This window comes from Pecten maximus, chromosome 11 (assembly GCF_902652985.1).
Source record: "Pecten maximus chromosome 11, xPecMax1.1, whole genome shotgun sequence".
Lineage (NCBI taxonomy): Eukaryota > Metazoa > Mollusca > Bivalvia > Pectinida > Pectinidae > Pecten > Pecten maximus.
Genome location: NC_047025.1, coordinates 23,833,872 through 23,855,079, shown reverse-complemented (window position 1 = coordinate 23,855,079; position 21,208 = coordinate 23,833,872). Strand labels below are relative to the sequence as shown.

Below are 21,208 nucleotides of genomic sequence, written 5' to 3'. Positions count from 1 at the left end.
GGATATTTCGGTAACCTGATGTGTATTTCCCCATTATTAGACAACAAAATCAAGTGACCTCAAGCAAGTGAGAGTTCATGGCTCAGATGTAAAGGTCTATAAAGAAAAAGTTAAGGTAAGATCATTTTATTTCTTTATTCAAAATTCCTGAAAAATCACTATTATCACATGCATCATTAATACATACTGTAATCATTTATCATCTACATTAACAGGTTCTCATTATAAAGGGGACCATTAAAGTGATTTCCCTTGTCACAAATGTCACATACATACCAATTTTGATAGAAAATTGGACATATAATTTTACCGTTACTTTGAACAAATTTGAAGCAAGACCATATTAAACGAGATGAGCATAACATTTGAAAGAAATTTATCAACGTGTCTTTGAATTGCAACAAGTGAATTTCATTTTTATTAAGTGATCAACTCCATTAAAAAAAATTCATTTTAAAAGTGCTTAATCCAGCTATTATTATGTACAAACACATATGCTTCATATATCACTGTTTTAAATTTGACACAATTAAAATCCCATCCTCCAACACCAGGTGAAAATTGCTGCGATTTTCACCTCGGATAGAGGATGCCCCCAACTCTGGCTTTCATAAGTTGGAGTTTCATAAGATTAATAATGAGCATCTTTTCATTGCAAAATGAAAATTATTTCATTTTTACAAAGAATGTGAACAATGTAATATAATATGTAATAGAAATAAAAATGTGCCTAAGTCATATCTTAACCGTTCCATTAATATATTAACATGAATTTAAAGAAGACATTTTTCATTCATTTTTTTTTTATTTGAAATAAATCTTGAGCCATTTATACATATTTAAGAGCAAACATCATTATTCTATAAACAATGAAATTCGTTGTTATTTCTCAGACATTTTGTCACTGTATATGTAAGTTCACACACTCAAGTTCAAAAGCATATAATTAAGTATTACACTGTTACCTAATCTGACTTAAAAAGAATATGATATTGTAACAAAACAATAACCTACTAATTATCTATATAAAAATAGGCAGATTTGGAAAAAAAAAATGCATGTACATCAAAATAACAGTATAAAGTTTTTCTGATATAAGTTAAAACATAGGTATTAATTCAATCCTCAAAGAATGTAAATATTTGTATAGACACTATCATTGTCTGGTTCTCATTGCTGATCTCATAGTGTACATATACACCTCCAAACTGTGTTTTATATAGGCTGTCCCTTTATCACTTATCAACTTCTCTAACACTGTCAGTCAACAGTAAAATTATATAATGTACTTAATTGAAAGATTAATCAGTCAATAGGTATCGTCATATAACAGTCTTCACTTAAAAGACAAAAAAATCATTCATAGATCAAATATTAATAAATGTGATGATAACTATCTGATTTTGGGGTCGTTTTTCATTTATAGGTTGGACCATCCAGTTTGTGTTGATTTTAGACAGGCCTTGACAAAGAATTTCAATGCCTGCAATAACATCTGCAGGACTGTCAAGATCTATTCCTGAAATATTACAAACAGGCCCAAGGTTGTCTGATAAGTAAAATATGCTAAGGGAGATTACTCTCTCTGACATAATTTTCTTATAAGTATCCGGTTGATAAAATTTTACCAAATATTTAATTTACTTTGAAACATAAATACAATAAGAAAATACAACATGGAGTAAACTTTAACACGAGAATATTTGTTTCATTGAAAATTGAAAAAAAAAAAAAAAAAAAATTCATTAATTAACAAGATCTAACACAAGAAAACCAATTAAATTATTAATACTTAAAAGATATACATGTACTATTCAAAAACAATCATTTTTAACTATTAAATCAAGTCACTTTGTAAAAAAACATCTTTTTTAACAAACTCCATAAAAAACCATTCCTTCTCAATAGCACCTAGAATATAAAGCAGATACACACATTTTGACACAGTGCTGCGACTTCGAAAGTAATCATCAACATATTAAAACAAAATAAAATACAGTTATCAAACTTGCTTGTTAAAATTACTTGATATGCATATGCAATTTTATTACAAAATATTTCAAAATGAGCAGTCTCCAAGTAGCAAGTGATTCACCAAAACCAACATAAATACTGGTAGTAACCCAAGGTTTTCTCTGTCTGTATTGTGTTTTTGCTAAAGGATTTCTTTTCACAGCTATAACACTAAAATAAGCAATAAACAACAAATAATTTTATTAAAAACATGCATTCATTGGTAATATATTGACAATAAGTTATATCAGTCTTGTCATAAGAGTTGTTCATCTACTGTAAACTCCAGTAATTCTAGCATGTTTGGAGTCCAAGGCTAACATTCTTGATTAGTTATCTGGTAAGTGAATGCAATACCTGAAATTTCAAGTAATTTTAGAGGTTAACAAGACCATATCCTATTAAAATTATTACAAATCATGGAGAACAAAGAAAAGTCATAATCTATTTATCATATACATGTACTACGAAAAGGCAATTGTTACTAGTGGCATTAGAATTATTACAAGTCAACATTCCAAAACCAGACTGTGATGAGCCATTATATGATGTGTGACTTAGTTTTACAGGAAGTAAAACATATATTATGCATTCAGGTCAGATAGGGATCAAGCCAAAGTATAGCATGCAGACCATGATATAGACTGCAGGATGAATATGGATTAGGACAAGATATAAGATATAAACCAATCACCAGATATGGATTGGGCCCAGATAAATCATGCATGCAACAGATATTGATTGGGTCAAGATATGACCCTCAGACCAGATATGGATCAGGCAGATATATAAACCCCAGACTGGATATGGATTGTGCTGAGATATGACCCATAGACTGGATATAAATCAAGCCTAGATATGATCCCCCAGACTAGATATGAATCCGGCTGAGATATGATTCCCCCAGACTTGATATGGATCTAGCTGAGATATGATTCCCCCAGACTAGATATGGATCTAGCTGAGATATGATTCCCCCAGACTAGATATGGATCTAGCTGAGATATGATTCCCCCAGACTAGATATGAATCCGGCTGACATGATTCCCCCAGACTAGATATGAATCCGGCTGACATGATTCCCCCAGACTAGATATGGATCTGGCTGAGATATTACTCCCGGACAGGATATTATGGATATATCAAGATATGAAGGAACTGATTAAAATACTGATCATCATTATACACTACTGGGTACATTATGTGAAGATCTGATGATGGCTAACAAGGGGTCATGTTCAGTTGACCTCAATGCTTAACATACATTAGTATATGTTCAGGCAAACAAAAAGCATCACTTATATGTCTGTTTCAGGGTGTGTGCAAATTGAACAGGAAATCAAAAGAATACTGAAAAAGTTAATTAGCCTATAATCTATCTTTTATTTTGCTACATATACTTTCATTTCCTTCTGGGGCATTTTTAGAACAAAGGAAAATCTACAAATCACTCATACCTTGTCCACAAAATACATCAATTTGAATATGAATTTTCTTGAGGTGGGTGCAGCCATATTATCTTTGATGATATTTGGGACGCTTGGATATACATGTACCCGGTAATCTATTCAATAAGGATCAACCATGAGATTGTCAATGGAAAGGAGATTCTGGAAAAATTTTGCCAGTGAAGCTATGATTGGTTGGTTGAAAGGCCATCTAACAGACACCCTAACTAGCCACCACCATGTCTTCATAACATAGTATATAATGACGATTCGTATTTAGATCAGAAGGCAATATGACCTGTAGGTGTTATGGTATGGACCAGGTATGGATCAGGCCAAGATATGTCTAGACAGACATGCACTGGGTCAAGGTAAAACATTCATGTCTAACATGGTGTCACAAAGATATGACAAGTGTACAACAAACTGTATGTTGATTGTGTCGCATATATATCAAATGGCTGACCTTACCATAGAATATAATAAGCGGCTGCAATGTACATATAAATCTAGCATATTTTACTTGAAACTGTTCCGATACTTAGTTTTAGGCCCAACCCACTGTTCCATCATATCTAAAACAAAATTGGTACAATGGTCATATGGCCTTTCTTAATTTGCTTATTGCGATAGGAAATCTGTGTCTAATATACTAATTAATGATCGCAAGCCTATTTGGGTTATAGATAAGATATAGTACACTTATGTAAAATCAATACTGAAACATATGTACCACTAAGTCCTTCAAACAATGACATCAACACATCTAATCCTACTGTATCATACATGAAAATGACTTAAATTTCAATTTAGAAAATATTGTATGTATGCAGCAAACAACCTGATAACATGTACAACAATTCAGGTTAACTGTTTAACACCAGTATCCAAACGATCAGTCAAAGGTGAATATTACCTACACACTGAAAACAAAGATCACATGTACTGATATTAATAGGTGGTTTTAGATTTTGGCAGGGTACTTGTACTTACTAATGACTACTAAGTGAGGTGTTTTGGCATCATAATTTACATCTATAACAATTTGATGTGCCAATACATGCACAATCAATCCAATATCTAACAAGTTTCAAGTAAATATGAATCATCCACCTTAAAATTAAACATTAACCTGCGGTATAATCTGAAGGTTTCTGATGTTTTATCAGCCTTTTAAAAATCTGACATGGGCCGAGTGAGATTAACTCTAGTAGTACCAGTAATAATAGAGTGATTAACCTGCTAATCATATGCCATCTCCTATGTGCAGTAATAGAGTTGTATCATTTTCCAATCAAAAAAGATTGCAATATATAAATATGTAAAGAATGCCCTTCCATCAAGCAATAACACTTAAATAAGATCATATTTATATAAAAATGCAGTTCCATTTTAAAATATCTCCATCCCATGGAAGGCAATTATTTTTGAAAACACAAACTATTATTTATAAATAAATGTAAAAATGTAGCTATTATTCGGAATCCAACCAAAGCCTTCCATGGGTGTGAAATGTTTTTAACTAAAAATTTCTGCATCTCATCGTGGTATTAGTTGTTCTCTCCTTCGTTTCGGTTTTGGTTTTGGAGTCTGGCTAAGATAGCTCTACAGTGGTTCTGGACAGAGGGGCTGATAAAGTATAGGAGGATAAACAGTGGTATCACTGTCCGTAGTATGGTACCTACAGTCATCGTGACGACCTGTATCAAACCCAGGGCCATTGTTAAGGGTAAGACACCTAACGCCACAATCATCTGTACAATTGATACCAAGGTCTCCACAGTGACATCTGCTATGGTGGACGCTACCTCCATGGTGCATAGAAATGAACAATGTAGCGGACGGAAGACAATGTAGGTCAAGCACACCAGCAGTTCATGAAAGATGAAGAAAAACGTGTGAAACACTGGAAAGATCACAGATTGTATAAGGCCATCTTTATGTTGGACATCCACTATGAGAAGGACCACCAGCACGGCCAGGGAAATGGCTAATACATGTTTCCAGTCCTCTGACAATCCCTGCCATTTCCTCTTCAGAGACTCTGTAATACAACATCATAGGTAGGTTCTAGTGTAAGTCATGTATCCATGACACAGACAGAAAATGCCAGTGATTCTATGTTACATTTACTGCAGTTTTAATGTAGGTTTAAGTATGACAGTAAACAATAACCTAACTCGTATGTAGAGGTGTCATTACTTCTATTTACAACACTGACATCTTATACGGTCTTATGTAAAGGCATGTACATGTACAAAAGTAAATAAAAATGTAGGGTGTTGTTTACAGTTACTAAAATTCTACTGTAAATGATAACCTACCAGTGTGTCGATGGTGCATCACTTTATGTTTACAATGACTGACGCCCTGATGTAGGCGCTGCTTCACCAAGTTTACTTTGTTCTCCAAACCTGAAATAATGTATATCCCAAGTTATCATAAATTATTACAATATTACTATACCTGTCCATTTATTATTATTACAATTCCTTTAGTTTATATTTATAGAAGAAATACTGGAGATTTCTATATCATGTTATAATTATAGCCATCATTACTTGGTGGAATTTCTCAAAAAGGTCCCACAACCTGGGACATCCTACATGTAGTGTGTAAACCATTTTATAAAATCTAATTTGGGCTATTCCAGAGAAAAATATCCCATGGGAAGACTCCAGAGCTACAAACATACTAGCAGGTGCTGGAGAATGTTTTTTTATATATTTTTTACTGCTTGAATTTAATCATTTCTTACTGTGGTTCCTGTTTGATAAACCTGGAGTCCTCCTGTTGGGTTGATATATTACTACTGTAGAATAGCCTTAATATTCACAAAAACACAACAATCTCACCATCAGATGCATGGACCTCTCCTATAAACCGTTTTCCAACATTCCAGCCATCCTTGGCACAATACCACATGTGTTTGACACAGTCATATGATAGTATTCTGGCTGTAATATAAATATTAAAACTGCATCTAAATGTGGGTAAATGTTTTGCAAGACTTCTAATAAGAATATACATAATTTGTCATGTTTGTCAAATTGACTACAGATCCATTGAATCTTGTTTTGAAAAAATCTGAACTCTGAAGCAAAAGTATTTATACAATTAAGTATATAAGTTTCCTTGATTTCATTACAGAAGCATACAAGCTTGGATTCATTATTTATATGATGGTAAATATAATAAGAAGCAGATTATGTTTTTTCTTCAATTTTGTCATAACAAATACAAATCCTGACCAATAAATGCCATGACACAAACCTAAGTGTATCCGTTCAGCAATTTTACCTTGTCCAGATTTGAAGATTTGTCTCATTTGACTCCTTTTCCAAATATTTTCCAATGATTTCAAAATTGTTCCAACATCAGATTCATCCCAAGGATTTTCAACAGCATCATCATATTCTGTAATGTAAATGCCATTGGAGTGACACTTTTGTGAAAACATTAAGAATGTGAAAGTTAATGACCAGTTCAAATATTCTGAACAAAAGATAAGAAAATGTAAAATCTTTCGAACAAAAGATAAGAAAATGTAAAATCTTTCGAACTTATTGTACTGGTGAAATTTTCCTATTTGAAACATAGTTGTTAAAATTAAGAGAAATCTTGGTGTCCACCATTGAATGGTCTTTATTGGATCTATGTAAGAGTGATCTTTTCTCTACTTTAATCATCTTTACTTTCTTTTTTATCTAAAAAAATGGGGAATCTACATTAGTAACCTCAGAAAGATCCATCAAGATCTTTCTAAGAAATAGTAATAGCAAATTTCAACTACCGGAAATATCCAAGGTGGCTGTAATCAGCCATTTTTTTTTTCAGATCAGTCTCAACATTTATCATACAAAATAAGAGATCAAAGAGAACCCACACATCAAGTTTGAGAAATATCCTGAATTACTTCTCAAGATATAATGATAATAAACTAACACATTCGAAAATCCAAGATAGCCACCTGTTGGTCATTTCGTTTTCCCAATCAGACTTAATATTAAAAGGGTACAACAAAGGACCAAGGGGAACCTATATATCATGTTTAAGAAATATCCTCCTCTTCTTCTCAAGATATAGTGATACAAACTTCAACTGTCAAAATCCAATATGGTTGCCTGTTGGCCATCTTGTTTTCTGATCAGTCTCAAAATTACATTGTGTTGTCTAAATTGTTTGCTATGTATTTAGGCTTGTAGAAATTATCATACTGGCAAGTGTTGCAATACATGTAATTTACAACTTAATACATATAACCACACATCATGATCACATATGTACAAATGTGTATACCTATGTCATTGACTTCCTCCGAGATATCAAACCTGATGATCTGGGCGTGTTCTATCTGGCGCCGACACTGTGGGCAGTCCCTGGTTGTACCGTTGTAGGCATGCTGTCGCTGCCATCGTCCTATACACATGTTACAGAACACATGTCCACAGGGAATGCAACAAGTCGGCGTCTTGATGGCATCAAGGCAGATGGAACAGTTCACCATCTCGTCATTTCTCCTACAAAAGTTATCTCATTTTAATTGTGATTAAATGTATTCCATATATCATTTATTGCTAGGGATTGTTCTAGGAACTTTATTACTGTGCAAACCAAGAAATGAGCTAGATTGTGAACTAGACTAATAGTCCCATATTCTACCAACAGCAAAGTTTGGTTTTAAATTTAGGGTTTAAAACATCTTTCAACATTTTTCCACATCTTTCCACAGTTTTAGATATGTGCTTGCGTCTAAAGTTCCATGTGATTTTTAGTTGGGTACCAATGTGAAAGATAAGGGGGAAATACATTTCTGTTGAGTGCCCCTAAGAAATCAAAATGGGTCTCAGTACTCTATGGTAAGATAATCCTCTGCTCTACATTCTGAGCCAAAGGAGCATGCTCATCAGCTGAGTGACAGGGACCATATTTAACACTATGTACAAGCCACACACTTGTAGATCTATATATGATCACATGTAGGTGAATTTTCACTCAAATATATCACATCACATGAATAATGTGTATTTTATATACTATGGTATACATGTACTATAAATGACATATATACAATACAGTATACAAACTACAGTAGGTAGGTGTAGCCTTGTGATCTCTGGGCAGTCAATTAAAGAGCATTTTTTAGCTACGGTAATATGATTGAATAAATGTGGTGGATCTGGAATGAGATTCCTGTCAGGGAATTTGGCAGGTAGGTGTGTTGTCTTCTCCTCCACAAGATTATGACAAAACATTAATATGATTGAATGGACGGACCAAGCATATATAAGCTTTGTACTCCTACAACATAAGAGGCCGCTTGTTGGTGATTTATTATTTGTCAAGGGGTGTACCAAGCATATGTAATCTTTGTACTCCTACAACATAAGAGGCCACTGATTGGCCTATTTATTATCTGACATTATTTTGCCGACTGTAACGCCTATAATAAATTTCTCACTGTGTCAACCTCTAACATTGTTGGAGTACAAGCTTTGGTGTTTCAACAGAGTCAAAGGAAAGACTGACAGAAGTGTAAAATGTCAGCTAGGCATACATGTACAATTAACCTTGTATTTCAGAAACCCATCAATATTTCTCTGAAATCAGAAAGGCCAAAACATGTCAAATAGACAATTCCCTTCAAACCCAAGAGTCAGATATCATTTTTGGGCTTTGAAAACATTCAACTCAATAGTCTGGATACAGAAAACATATTTCATTTGTTTTAATTCACATTATCAATACATGTATTAGTCTAGTACACATTTCTAAATGATAATGACCAACTTCAACAAGTTGAAGATGATGTCATGAGAGAGAAAAAGAGATGCGGTCGTTTCCTAGAAAGCCAAAAAAGATGTACATGTATATATTTTTAACGGGTGCCAGACGTTTCGCCCCAATGTCACAATGTCCCATGCCTCAATGTCCCAAATTTGTTTCTTAATGTCCCAAATTTCTGTCACAATGTCCCAAGGAGGGTGTCACAATGTCCCAAATTATTTGGGACATTGTGCCTGTCATTTTCACAATGTCCCAAAATACCTTGCCACAATGTCCCAAATGTTACTACAATGTCCCAAAATATTTCTCATGTTTTAAATAGATGGAAAATTGTGAGAGTGAAATATTATCATATGCACTGGCTACTTACCACTTATTACAGGATATGTACACGTTTTATACCATTTATTCACCGTACAGTGTGGTGAAAATGTGGCTTAAAGTGTACCCTTAATGAAAAATTATATGTAAATATGTTATTGGTATTGATTAATAAACAAGAATGCAGAAAACCGCATCAAAATCGGCCGACCCATTACCGAGTAATTGGGATTTTTCTCAAAAACACACCTGAAGCCCAAAGCCGAATGACCTCTGACCTGTGACGTCACAGGTTAAACACGATCGGAGCCGCCATATAGGAAATATATAGAAACAAACGTGAACACGTGCCTGTAGTAGATGCGAATAAGACAACAAAAAGGAAAGTGCTGAATAAACTCTCTGAGTTATATTTGTGAATTAGTTAATAACAAGTGCTACCGAAACCAGGGGCATATAATTTTCTTTTGAAACGGTGCCATATAGGCTTATAACATGTAGATCTAGCATCTCACTAATTTTCTCTCATAACGAGCCATATACAACATGTAACATCTTACTAATTTTCTATTATAACGGACCAAATACAACGTGTATCATCTTATTTATTTTCTATTTTAACAGGTCGTATATATAACATGTTTATTTATTTTTTTGTTTTGCTTAGCGGTATACTAACCCATTCAAACTTGAGAATTTTGGGACATTGTGGCAAGGTATTTTGGGACATTATGGTAATGACAGGCACAATGTCTCCAAATAATTTGGGACATTGTGGCAGAAATTTGGGACATTAGGAAAAATATTTGGAACATTGTGGCATGGGACATTGTGACATTGGGGCGAAACGTCTGTAATTTATTTTTAACTTAGGGCGAATTTGTTCTCCTAAAACCAGTTTTAGTTTCGAACCGGTTCTGTAAACTTTCCATTTGTTGAGTAAACCAGTTTCAAACCACATTTAAACTGAAACCGGTTCATTCATTTGTTTCTGATAAACCTAAACTAGTTTATTAAACCATTCAAACCACCACCGGTTGTGGTTTGGAAGGTTTCGTTTCTGAAAACAAGATGGCGAATGTTGTCAACACACATGCAGAATGTGCTCTTGAAGTGCGCTACGTGCTCCAAACTTGCCAGTTATGGCTTGTAGAGTCATTTGACTTGACAAATAAAATATAAATTATAAATATTAATAATTGTTTTCCCATTGGTATGACAGTGTTCCCTTGTGTTTGAAAGAAAGTTTGCTAGAATTGCATGCGTTTCCCTGTCATTGCATTGAATTGTGGAAGTATGTCTTCAACATAATTTGGGATTCGGGGGATTTTTGTGCGTTCAGGAGGTATTAACGTTTCAAATACTGCTCTGAAGCTTTTTCTCCCAAAGACACCATATTGAAAACTAGAATTTCGCATTTGTTTCTCAAGAGCAAACCAGTTTAAGTTTACAAACCGTTTTGAAAACCAGGTTTAAACCATAAACCCAAACCTAAACCAGTTTATTTGCAACAAATTTGCCCATAGTCTATTACATATAGTCTAGTACATGTACTTGTAATGTGAATCAAAACAAATGAAGCCTTCTTTGTATGGCCGTAGTTTATTGATAACGATTCTGTATCATTTGAAATAAAACTGGAAAATGAAAGTTGTGTACTATATAACACTGCATTGGTCACCAATGGGTTTTTCTTACTGTTACCAGAGACCTATATTATATATACAGGTCTCTGCTGTTACTGTACAGTACAGTATAATAAAATACTGCGCAATTTTTCAATCATATAAAAGTAACGTATCTGTAATATAATTAACCACGGCTTTACCACCGTTCTAACTTAATCTGTCTATAAATATTTCAATAGTGACAAATATACCTCCGGGCTTTTAACAAAGTCAGAATCAGCACTTGTCTCCAACCATCAGGTAGAACTACACATGATAGTGATCTCCCCTGGCGGAAACTGTACCGGAAGTGACCCAACATCCGGGTTCTGTTGCCTGGACAACAAAGTAAAGCCATCTTGGTTGCAAACGGGAAAAGGAGCACAGTTCTGACAGTTTGGGCTTCAAAACAAACAAAATGGTAAGGATGATGTTTATCAGATGATAGGTACCCCAAGTTTATAGTTGTGTGTGCTGTTTTGCGGACTTATGGCTTTCATATACAAATAGATCGCTAGAAAAAGTGAAATGTGTGAATGATTTGTTTCGAAAACAAAACAAGTTTGGAACTCTCAGTCGTAAAATATATTTGTCTTTTCGCAAAATTTAGACTGTATTCGCTTTCCGAGAGCGTTTGCAACCTAATATGACTGGATTAAGTGTATTGCCTGTAATTGTTTGAACAGTATTCCCTTACTCAAGTTAAGAACGAAGCTCTATTCCTCAGAATACATAATTCGTCAGAATACATCGTTACCTTATTATTGATCATTCTCGCACCTCTTATATTTTAAATCACAAGAGCTTGACATTCTATAAAAAATTATGATAATCTATAAAACTACAATGTTTACTATAAAATTATAGAATGTTGTGGTCCTATATATATATGAAAACGGACTGTTCTGACACTGTTTCCCATTGGTGTTGCTAAATTATGCATTACATAAAGACTTTGCACCTACCTTTCATATAATCATATATTAATTTATCCAGTATAATTGATTTAGTCCTAAATTGCTGTTGCATTCTGTCCATACAGAATACCCCTCTGTAATCATATACATGTATGCATTTCCTACTAGCTATAGCTAAAGCCAATGTCATTTTGCAATCTAATTTATCTAAATATTGTGATGAAATAGTGTTGCAGTTAATGTGGTTAATTCAATTTCAGATTCATCCAAGTCTTTTCGACAAAGTGTTATTAACATAACTTCTTAACATTGTTTCATACCTGAAATGGATTTTTCCCCTTTCCTTTGCATCTATGTGTTGAAACACCGGCAAGTGATGTTACCTATACATGTTCTAATCAATATAAACAGTATAATGCTTTGGTATAAATAACTACAGGCCATTTGGATCATAAAAGTGAGTACTATAAAAGCTTTCTTACTTTTAGCCTCCTAAAAAGAAGAAGAGTGGAAAGAAGGGAAAGAAAGGCAAAAAATCTGGAAAGGCAAAAACTCCAACCGTCATTGATGGAATCTCAACAGAGGAAATGTCTAAGGAACAGGTATGTGCTAAATGAGGACAAAATTTGTATGGTGTTGAATAATTTTATATGAATAGATATTTTTACCTCTCATGGGAATGGAAATGAAGAAGATCCCCTTGATTTTAGAATTGAGTACAGTATTCTGTTTCCCTAATTTCAGGGATGGATTTCAAATATTTTGACAAAAAGAATAACACCTATCACCTTTTGACATAATTCACTATCTTTGTGTGGGATATGTAGTTCAGTTTATGTGTAACTTGTAAATATGTGCATACTTCAAATTGATATGTTTATCCTTTAGCTGGAGGAGCATATTGTACGCCTTCGCGAAGAATTGGACAGAGAACGTGAAGAAAGAAATTACTTCCAGCTTGAGAGAGACAAAGTTAACACATTTTGGGAAATTACAAAAAGACAGCTGGAGGAAAAGAAAGCAGAATTACGTAATAAAGATAGAGAAATGGAAGATGGAGAAGAAAGGCATCAAATAGAAATTAAGGTAAGATTAGACCTGTTTAAACCTGTTTATGCTTTAAATAATAGATATCATATGGGGTAAGATATGCAATATATTTTATCAATGAGCAGTACAGAACCAAGTCTTAATAACTATAGACCACAATTGGTAGAGTATACATGTATTTATTAGCCCACCATCATCAGATGGTGGGCTATTCAAATCGCCCTGCGTCCGTGGTCCGTCCCTCCATCCGTCCGTAAACAATTCTTGTTATCGCTAATCCTCAGAAAGTATTGAAGGGATCTTTCTCAAATTTCATATGTAGGTTCCCCTTGGTGCCTAGTTATGCATATTGCATTTTGAGACCAATTGGAAAACAACATGGCCGACAGGCAGCCATCTTGGATTTTGACAATTGAAGTTTGTTATCACTATTTCTCAGAAAGTACTAAAGAGATCTTTCTCAAATTTCATATGTAGGTTCCCCTTGGTGCTTAGTTATGCATATTGCATTTTGAGACCAATCGGAAACTAACATGGCCGACAGGCAGCCATATTGGATTTTGACAATTGAAGTTTGTTATTGCTATTTCTCAGAAAGTACTGAAGGGATCTTTCTCAAATTTCATATGAAGGTTCCCCTTGATGCCTAGTTATGCATATTGCATTTTGAGACCAATCGGAAAACAACATGGCCAACAGGCAGTCATCTTGGATTTTGTTAATTGAAGTTTGTTATCGCTATTTCTCAGAAAGTACTGAAGGGATCTTTCTCAAGTTTCATATATAGCTTCCCCTTGTTTGAAAAGTACTAGAGGGATGTTTCTCAATTTACACAGATTAGTAAAAGGAAGAGAAAAATAGAGAAAAGATCAATCTGACATGGAACCTATAAAGATCGTTCAATGGTGGGCGCCAAGATCCCTCTGGGATCTCTTGTTGTATACAAAACCACTTGTTTTGGATCCTGACTCCCTCTAAAGCATTGGTTGATTGGTGTATGATACAGTTGACAATAAGCACATCATTGTTTTTCTTACACAGGTTTATAAACAGAAAGTGAAGCATTTATTATATGAGCACCAAAACAACATATCAGAATTGAAGGCAGAAAGTGTTTGTGCCATCAAGTTAGCACAGGATGATCACAGGTCTGGTGAGAATGAGTTACGGAAAGACAAGCGAGGCCTCAAAGTGGAGCTTAAGGAGCGCGAACTTTCTCATGAGGACTACATTAAAAATTTGAAAAAGGTATGTGATAAACTGTTTGAACTATATTTTTATACATCAACTTAATGTCATTAAGTTACTTCACTCAGTTTAGCTTTGATATTCCTTTAAAATATTCAATACAAAATAAGGAAACGTATGCATTTTTTTGGCATGACTGTTGACAATCGAAGGCAATGATTACTATTGTTTGATTCCTTTCTTCACAGAAACATGATGAAGTAGTAACACAGCTGAGGTCAGACTTTGAAAGGCAGTCGCGAGAAATTGAAGCCAAATATGAGAGAAAGATGCGAACTCTTCGGGATGAGTTAGATCTAAGGAGGAAAACTGAAATTCACGAGATTGAAGAGAGAAAGAATGGTCAAATTAATGAACTTATGAGAACACATGAAAGGGCTTTCAGTGATATCAAGAACTACTACAATGACATCACACTCAACAACTTAGCACTCATCAACACACTCAAGGTATTGTTGTGCCCACCTATTTACAATCAAACTTCCTTATCTCGAACTGGGATAACTTGAAGAAAAAAATCAGTCCAGCAGTAAAAAATCTACATAAAGTATATATACTTGGTTACCTCGAATACTTGTGATAAGTTATTTCATGTCCCATCTGATTTCGTGATAGCGAGGTTCAACTGTAATTAATTTTTTTTTTTTACAAATTGTCCCTTTTGGCATGAAACATTGACTTCCATGTAGTTTCTGCATATATAGTAGCAAACATTTTGATTGTAGCTTTTCATAGTTCAATTATCAAATTCTTGTGTTTTATGATGAAAAATAGGACAATCTAAATTTGTTATTCGGCTTCAAAATTTATTTGAATTATTACACTGCAAAGCTAATATATACAAACAGTACATTATAAATAACCGATATGCAAATAAGTGGGCTCCTCTGTATAACATCATTATTGATCATCCTTCCACAGGAGCAAGTAGAAGAGATGAAGAAGAAGGAAGAAAGAATGGAGAAGAGGATGGCAGAAGTGATCCCAGAGAACACTAGGCTTCGAGAACAGTTGGAGAAAGCGAATGGAGAAGTGGACGATCTGAGAAAACAACTAGCCAACTATGAGAAGGATAAAGAGACATTGAGGGTATGTACTTTTTGTCCTTTGTGTGTGAAACATGTTGCAGAAATGCATGTTTTGATGCCCTTGGCATGTACGTATATCAAAAATGTTCTTTTACAGATAGCTCACAAATTACCTATTTGATCCAAAGAAAATAAGAAATAGTTCATTTACTTTGATACATTTTTTATCATAATTTGTAAACATATCTGGTTCGAGGTACCTTTAAAAGTCATTCTACATAAAGGTTGTCCATAATATACATGTAGTTTTATCCACTACCACGAACTGTCGTTAGTAAAATGCATATTTCTCTTGAAATAGTCCAAATAAGTATATAAATGGTGTTTTATCTGTTGTACTAAATTCATGGTAGTTTGCAGAGCATTAACAAAACTGTATTTTAATCACAGATGACCAAGGCTAGACTGAGAGTAACAGAGGATGACTTCAGAGCCATGAAGTGGGAACATGAGGTGCTCGAACAGAGGTTTGAAAAGGTGAAGAGACTTTTACCCACGATATTAAGTCAGAGTAATAAAGGATAGAATCAGTTACTCTTGTGTGATGTAGACAGTCAAATCTCAAGTTTTAGATGAAGAAGTTTCAGAGGTTTTTAAGCTAAGATACACAGAAGTGAATATTTTCTGTCACACTTTTCTACAATTAAAATGTTGATACCTTCATCACTAGCACAGGGAATATTTATGACCAAATAGATGATGAGATCCCATTTTGAATATGAAATACAGCATGTTAATACATTTGAGAAAACACTAAGAACTATACTATATATGTACCATATTTAAATGTTTAAGCATTGAAATTGATAATTTTTTGAAAAGCAGAATTTTGAGTCCTTATCCTGGGACACAAAATAATCTTAGTTAATGATTGAATGCATGAATATATCTAGAAGTAAGTGTTTTATAACAGTTATGTACATGAAGAAGGATCATGTTTCACCATTGTACTGAACAAATGGGACACATACAGATTTAGGTTTTAGAGCTTAGTGTCTGAACTTGCCGTTTTGTCTGGCACTATATACTTTATATATCTTAGTTTGAATATTGCATAATAGAAAATTCCAAATTGTTGATGAAAACTTTTTAATTCTTTGTATGGATATTTGTGGTAGTTTGAAGGTAAAAACGTAAAAATAAACAAAGAGTTAAGTAACATATTAAATGTGTTGTAGTGTAAAAATAAACAAGAGTGTAGTAATCTATGTTGAACATGTAACTGTAGGTTTCATTCTTTGATTCTTCAACAGACACAAGGTGAGAGGGATGACCTGTACAAGAAGTTCGTGAAGGCCATCCATGAAGTACAACAGAAGAGTAACTTTAAGAACCTGCTGTTGGAGAAGAAGCTGGGTGCCCTGGCTGACACCTTGGAGAAGAAAGAAGCACAGTTGAATGAAGTGTTATCAGCCTCAAACCTTGACCCCACTGCACTCACTGTTGTCACACGCAAACTTGAGGTAGCTACAGTCACATGACAATGCAATCTTTCAATGCTGTTATTGTTCCATTACAACTACATACTGTTAAAAGCAATCTTACACTTTGTTTCTCTGTTTCTATCAGAATCAATGATTGAAACATTTGATGTGATTTCCTTACTCATTTGATGTACAAACTGCCATTATTTCCTATTACAGGATGTGCTCGACTCCAAGAACAGTGCTATCAAAGATCTACAATATGAATTGGCAAGAGTATGCAAGGTATGTAAAACGTTGACCTGTATAGGACCCGATATGGTAATTCAAGATTAATCCTTCAATGATATTTTAAGCAGATAGGATATAAATTACCTAACAGAAGTAAAATTGTAAGTTTGTTGCTCAATTGCTGTCTGTTCTCCATTTTATCAAATTGTCAAGTTCAAAACAAGATCAAAGTTGGCTTCTGTGACTTGCTTTCCTTCTAATACAATTAAAGAAATAATACTAAACTCAAAATAAAAGTAAAGATAGAGACTTTTATTCAAAAACACTTAAGGATACAACTAGCTCTATGTGTTGTCTTTCTCTCATTTTACTCAAGGCTCACAATGATCTGCTGAGGACATACGAGGCAAAACTTATGCAGTTTGGTATACCCACAGAAGAACTGGGCTTTAAACCTCTGGAAAGTACTGTTGGCGGTCAGGCTTTAGGACAGGGACCTGCTGGACTGGTGTCTGCCCCATCGTAGCATATATTTAACACATTCTGAACATTCCTAGAACGTTTTGTGTCACTCCGTCCATTGGAAATCATGCAGGCTTTTAAATTTACAAGATGATGTCATAAAATTAAAAGATGAATTATTCTTGTTTGCTTTGTTCCTGATGATAATTAAAATTCATATTTTGTGGAAAACTTATCCACACCTAAAATGTTTTACAGTACTTAAGTTTAATTAACAAAGTCTTACACTTAGTATGTCAGATGATAGTAATATAGCCAATGATTCCACTGTGGTTGAAAATATTTAAGGACTGGACTGGTTATGAATGCATGTGTAAAATAGTACTTCATGAGAGAAACAGAATACTGTAACTGGGGGAGCAAGCTTTTAATGACTCGTATAAGCCCAGATGAGCAGCTAGGATGGATAGTCTGAACTCGCCTTACTGATCTAAATGAATACTATCGATAACACAATTTACACATCCCAGTGATAAATAACGGGTCATACTGGATTATTTGTTAACTAAATACCGTTATTTATTGAGGCTTTTATTTTGTAAATACTTTTTTGTACAGACACATATCATTTATCTGTGATAGCTAAACTGTACTTGTACATTGTAAAACAAACAGTCCAATGTATAATGTACAAAATGAAACAAAAATAAAAATCTATGAAAGAAACTTGATTGTTTTTTATTTTTATATACCCATCAAATTTGATGGGAGTAAAATGGCAGGGCATTGTCCATCTGTCCGATTTTTGTCCTACATTTATTAAAAGATCTCATTGAAACTTGGTATGTATACTATTCAAGACATGTTGTGTTTTCCACAATCTGATTACAATCAACTGTTGCATGGCTATGTTTACTATGTACTACACCTAAACCAATAATCGGGCATAATACGTTGTAAATGTACGCAGCCATGTGTTTTCCGCAAAAGGAATTTTGATTCATATTGCCCTTAATTTATTTCATTATTTGATTTTTGATCTCCTACATTCTTTCAAACTTTGTATGCTTTATAACCAGGATTATTGGAAAAACTTAGTAACCAATGCCTAACTGGTGTGTCACCATGCATGGAGATATAACCATTACTCCAATGATGAAAAAGTGTCATTAATAAGCTTATACCAAGCATTTAACAAAACTGAGACTGTTATGCCCTTGATCAATGAACATTTCTCTTGATATATTGTGCCCTTGAACAATGAACACTCTTTGTGTGTAATGTCCTTGATCAATGAACACTTCATGTGTTACTATTATGCCCTTGAACAATAAACACTTGACAAGTTCTGACCTTTAACAATGAACACTTGACATGTTTTGACCTTTAACAATGAACACTCTTGACATGTTATGCCCTTGATCAACGAACACTCTTGACGTGTTATGGCCTTGATCAATGAACACTCTTGACGTGTTGTGCCCTTGAACAATGAACACTTTACATGTTATACCCTTGGTCAATGAACACTTGACTTGTTATGCCCTTGAGCAATAGACATTCTTGATGTGGTATGTCATTGAACAATGAACACTTGACGTGTAATGCCCTTGATCAATGAACACTTGACATGTTATGCCATTGATCAATGAACACTTGACGTGCTATGCCCCTTGGTCAATGAACATTTGACATGGTATGCCCCTGAACAATGAACACTTGATCAATCAACAATCTTGCCGTGCTATGTCCTCAATTAACACTTGATATGATACTAGAATGTCCCTGATCAATGAACACTATTGACGTGTTGTGCCCTTGAACAATGAAAACTCAACATGTTATGCTCTTGTTCAATGAACTATCTTGACGTGTTTTGTCCTCCCTTGATCAATGAACACTTGATATGTTACTAGAATGTCCCTGATCAATGAACACTCTTGACGTTTGCCCGTGAACAATGAACAATTTTGACATGTTATGCCCTTGAGAAATGAACACTCAACATGTTATGCCCTTGATCAATGAACATTCTCGATGTGTTATGTCATTGAACAATGAACAATCTTGACACGTTATGCCCTTGCACAAAGAACACTTGACGTGTACTGTCATGTGTAGGATAAAGTATGCGTGTAATTGCCCAATCAAAATCAAGATATTGTGCACACACTGATTAACGTACATAACCGTTCCTTAACCTAAGGGAATTCTGAACTTAAAATTGTCCATAGTAAAGTATTACAGTATTAAGGGGAGAATCTTGTGAGGAACCTGGGGTAAATTCTGGTATTGCTTTCCTATGGACAATTTTAAGTTAGGGATTTCCCCTAAGTAAGGGAACGTTGATTTTAAGTTCAGGAGTTCCTTTAATATAAGGAATATTGCTGAAACTAGTCCCAGGTACTTTAACCTTTGACCAAGGGTCTGAAATGGTATTTCTTCGAGTAAGCACCAAATAAAGTCTGAATGTAATCTACCCAAATAGAACTCGAGATATTTTACATAAACTGTGCTTTTCAATTCAAATAACAGTGACTTTAACCTTTGGCCATGGGACCTGAAAAGCTGTCACAAACAAATGATGTTTAATGAAACATTGAATAAAATCTTAATGCAATCAACCAAACAGCGTTTGGAATCTTGATTGTGCATAAACTGATTTACATGTAGCATTTTTAGTAAAAATGACATTGATCTTTGACTTAAAAAAAACTTGACCAGGCAGGCACTGGGAATCACTTTGTAAAGTGGGAGTGCAGTCGACCTAATACTTTTCAATTGCCGTGCGTTTTTATAAGCTAGATTAACATTTGATAAGAATTAAATATTACACTCATCATTACATTTAATAATCAATCTAATTAAAATTGGACTTGTAATTTCCTTTCTTCTTCGATACTCTACGATACACTATAATACTTGTATTGCAGTGTATCGTAGAGGAGCGGAAATTACAAGTCTTATTTTAATTAGATTAATTTAAAAATAAACATCGAATAGGGCCTGTTATATTTTCTTCCGTGAATGATCTGTTTTATCAATTTTATTCTACCATCTAACAAGTCTTGAAAGATAATTTTGTTTTACTGACTGATACTTGTCAAAGATATTGAAACTTCTATTCCAGTAGCATTGACCGAGTATCTATATTTAGCAATATTTATCTATACACAAACGTCATGGGTTTTTCTAATTTCCTCGAAGGAATTTGTGTTTTTAAATTACCATGCAGGTATACGATACTAATACAGTACAATATATATAAATAGCGGATCACACCACACTGTTCTAACAACCACGCCCCAGTCTACGACCAATAACATTCTGTTCTTTAGTGTACATTCAAGGTTTGCTGTGCATTAATTTCCACCCTGATCTGGATGTCAGACAGCTAAGTTCGGGTGTACTACTGAACACGTTAGGTGCGTCAGGAACTATACACACTTCCCTTGGTACGTCAGGAACTATACATACTTCCCTGGGTACGTCAGGAACTATACATACTTCCCTGGGTACGTCAGGAACTATACACACTTCCCTGGGTACGTC

General features: G+C 34.3%; 2 protein-coding genes across 2 annotated transcripts; one reads left to right on the top strand and one right to left on the bottom strand.

Moving 5' to 3' along the window:
* Nucleotides 1-120: 120 nt before the first annotated feature.
* LOC117337256 lies at nt 121-11,514 on the bottom strand. Its single transcript, XM_033898147.1, has 6 exons — nt 11,449-11,514; nt 7,761-7,981; nt 6,762-6,878; nt 6,317-6,418; nt 5,786-5,875; nt 121-5,505 (listed from the first exon to the last, which is right to left on the bottom strand). Exons 2-6 carry the CDS (start codon nt 7,966-7,968, stop codon nt 5,012-5,014), a joined length of 1,011 nt encoding a protein of 336 aa, XP_033754038.1. The 5' UTR covers nt 7,969-7,981; nt 11,449-11,514; the 3' UTR covers nt 121-5,011.
* A 24-nt stretch (nt 11,515-11,538) lies between these two features.
* LOC117337255 (dynein regulatory complex subunit 4-like) lies at nt 11,539-18,382 on the top strand. The gene is made up of 10 exons (XM_033898146.1): nt 11,539-11,657; nt 12,642-12,755; nt 13,042-13,239; nt 14,245-14,451; nt 14,640-14,900; nt 15,373-15,540; nt 15,930-16,016; nt 16,793-17,002; nt 17,183-17,248; nt 17,571-18,382. The coding sequence occupies exons 1-10, from the start codon at nt 11,655-11,657 to the stop codon at nt 17,718-17,720; spliced, it is 1,464 nt and encodes a 487-aa protein (XP_033754037.1). The 5' UTR covers nt 11,539-11,654; the 3' UTR covers nt 17,721-18,382.
* Nucleotides 18,383-21,208: the final 2,826 nt, after the last annotated feature.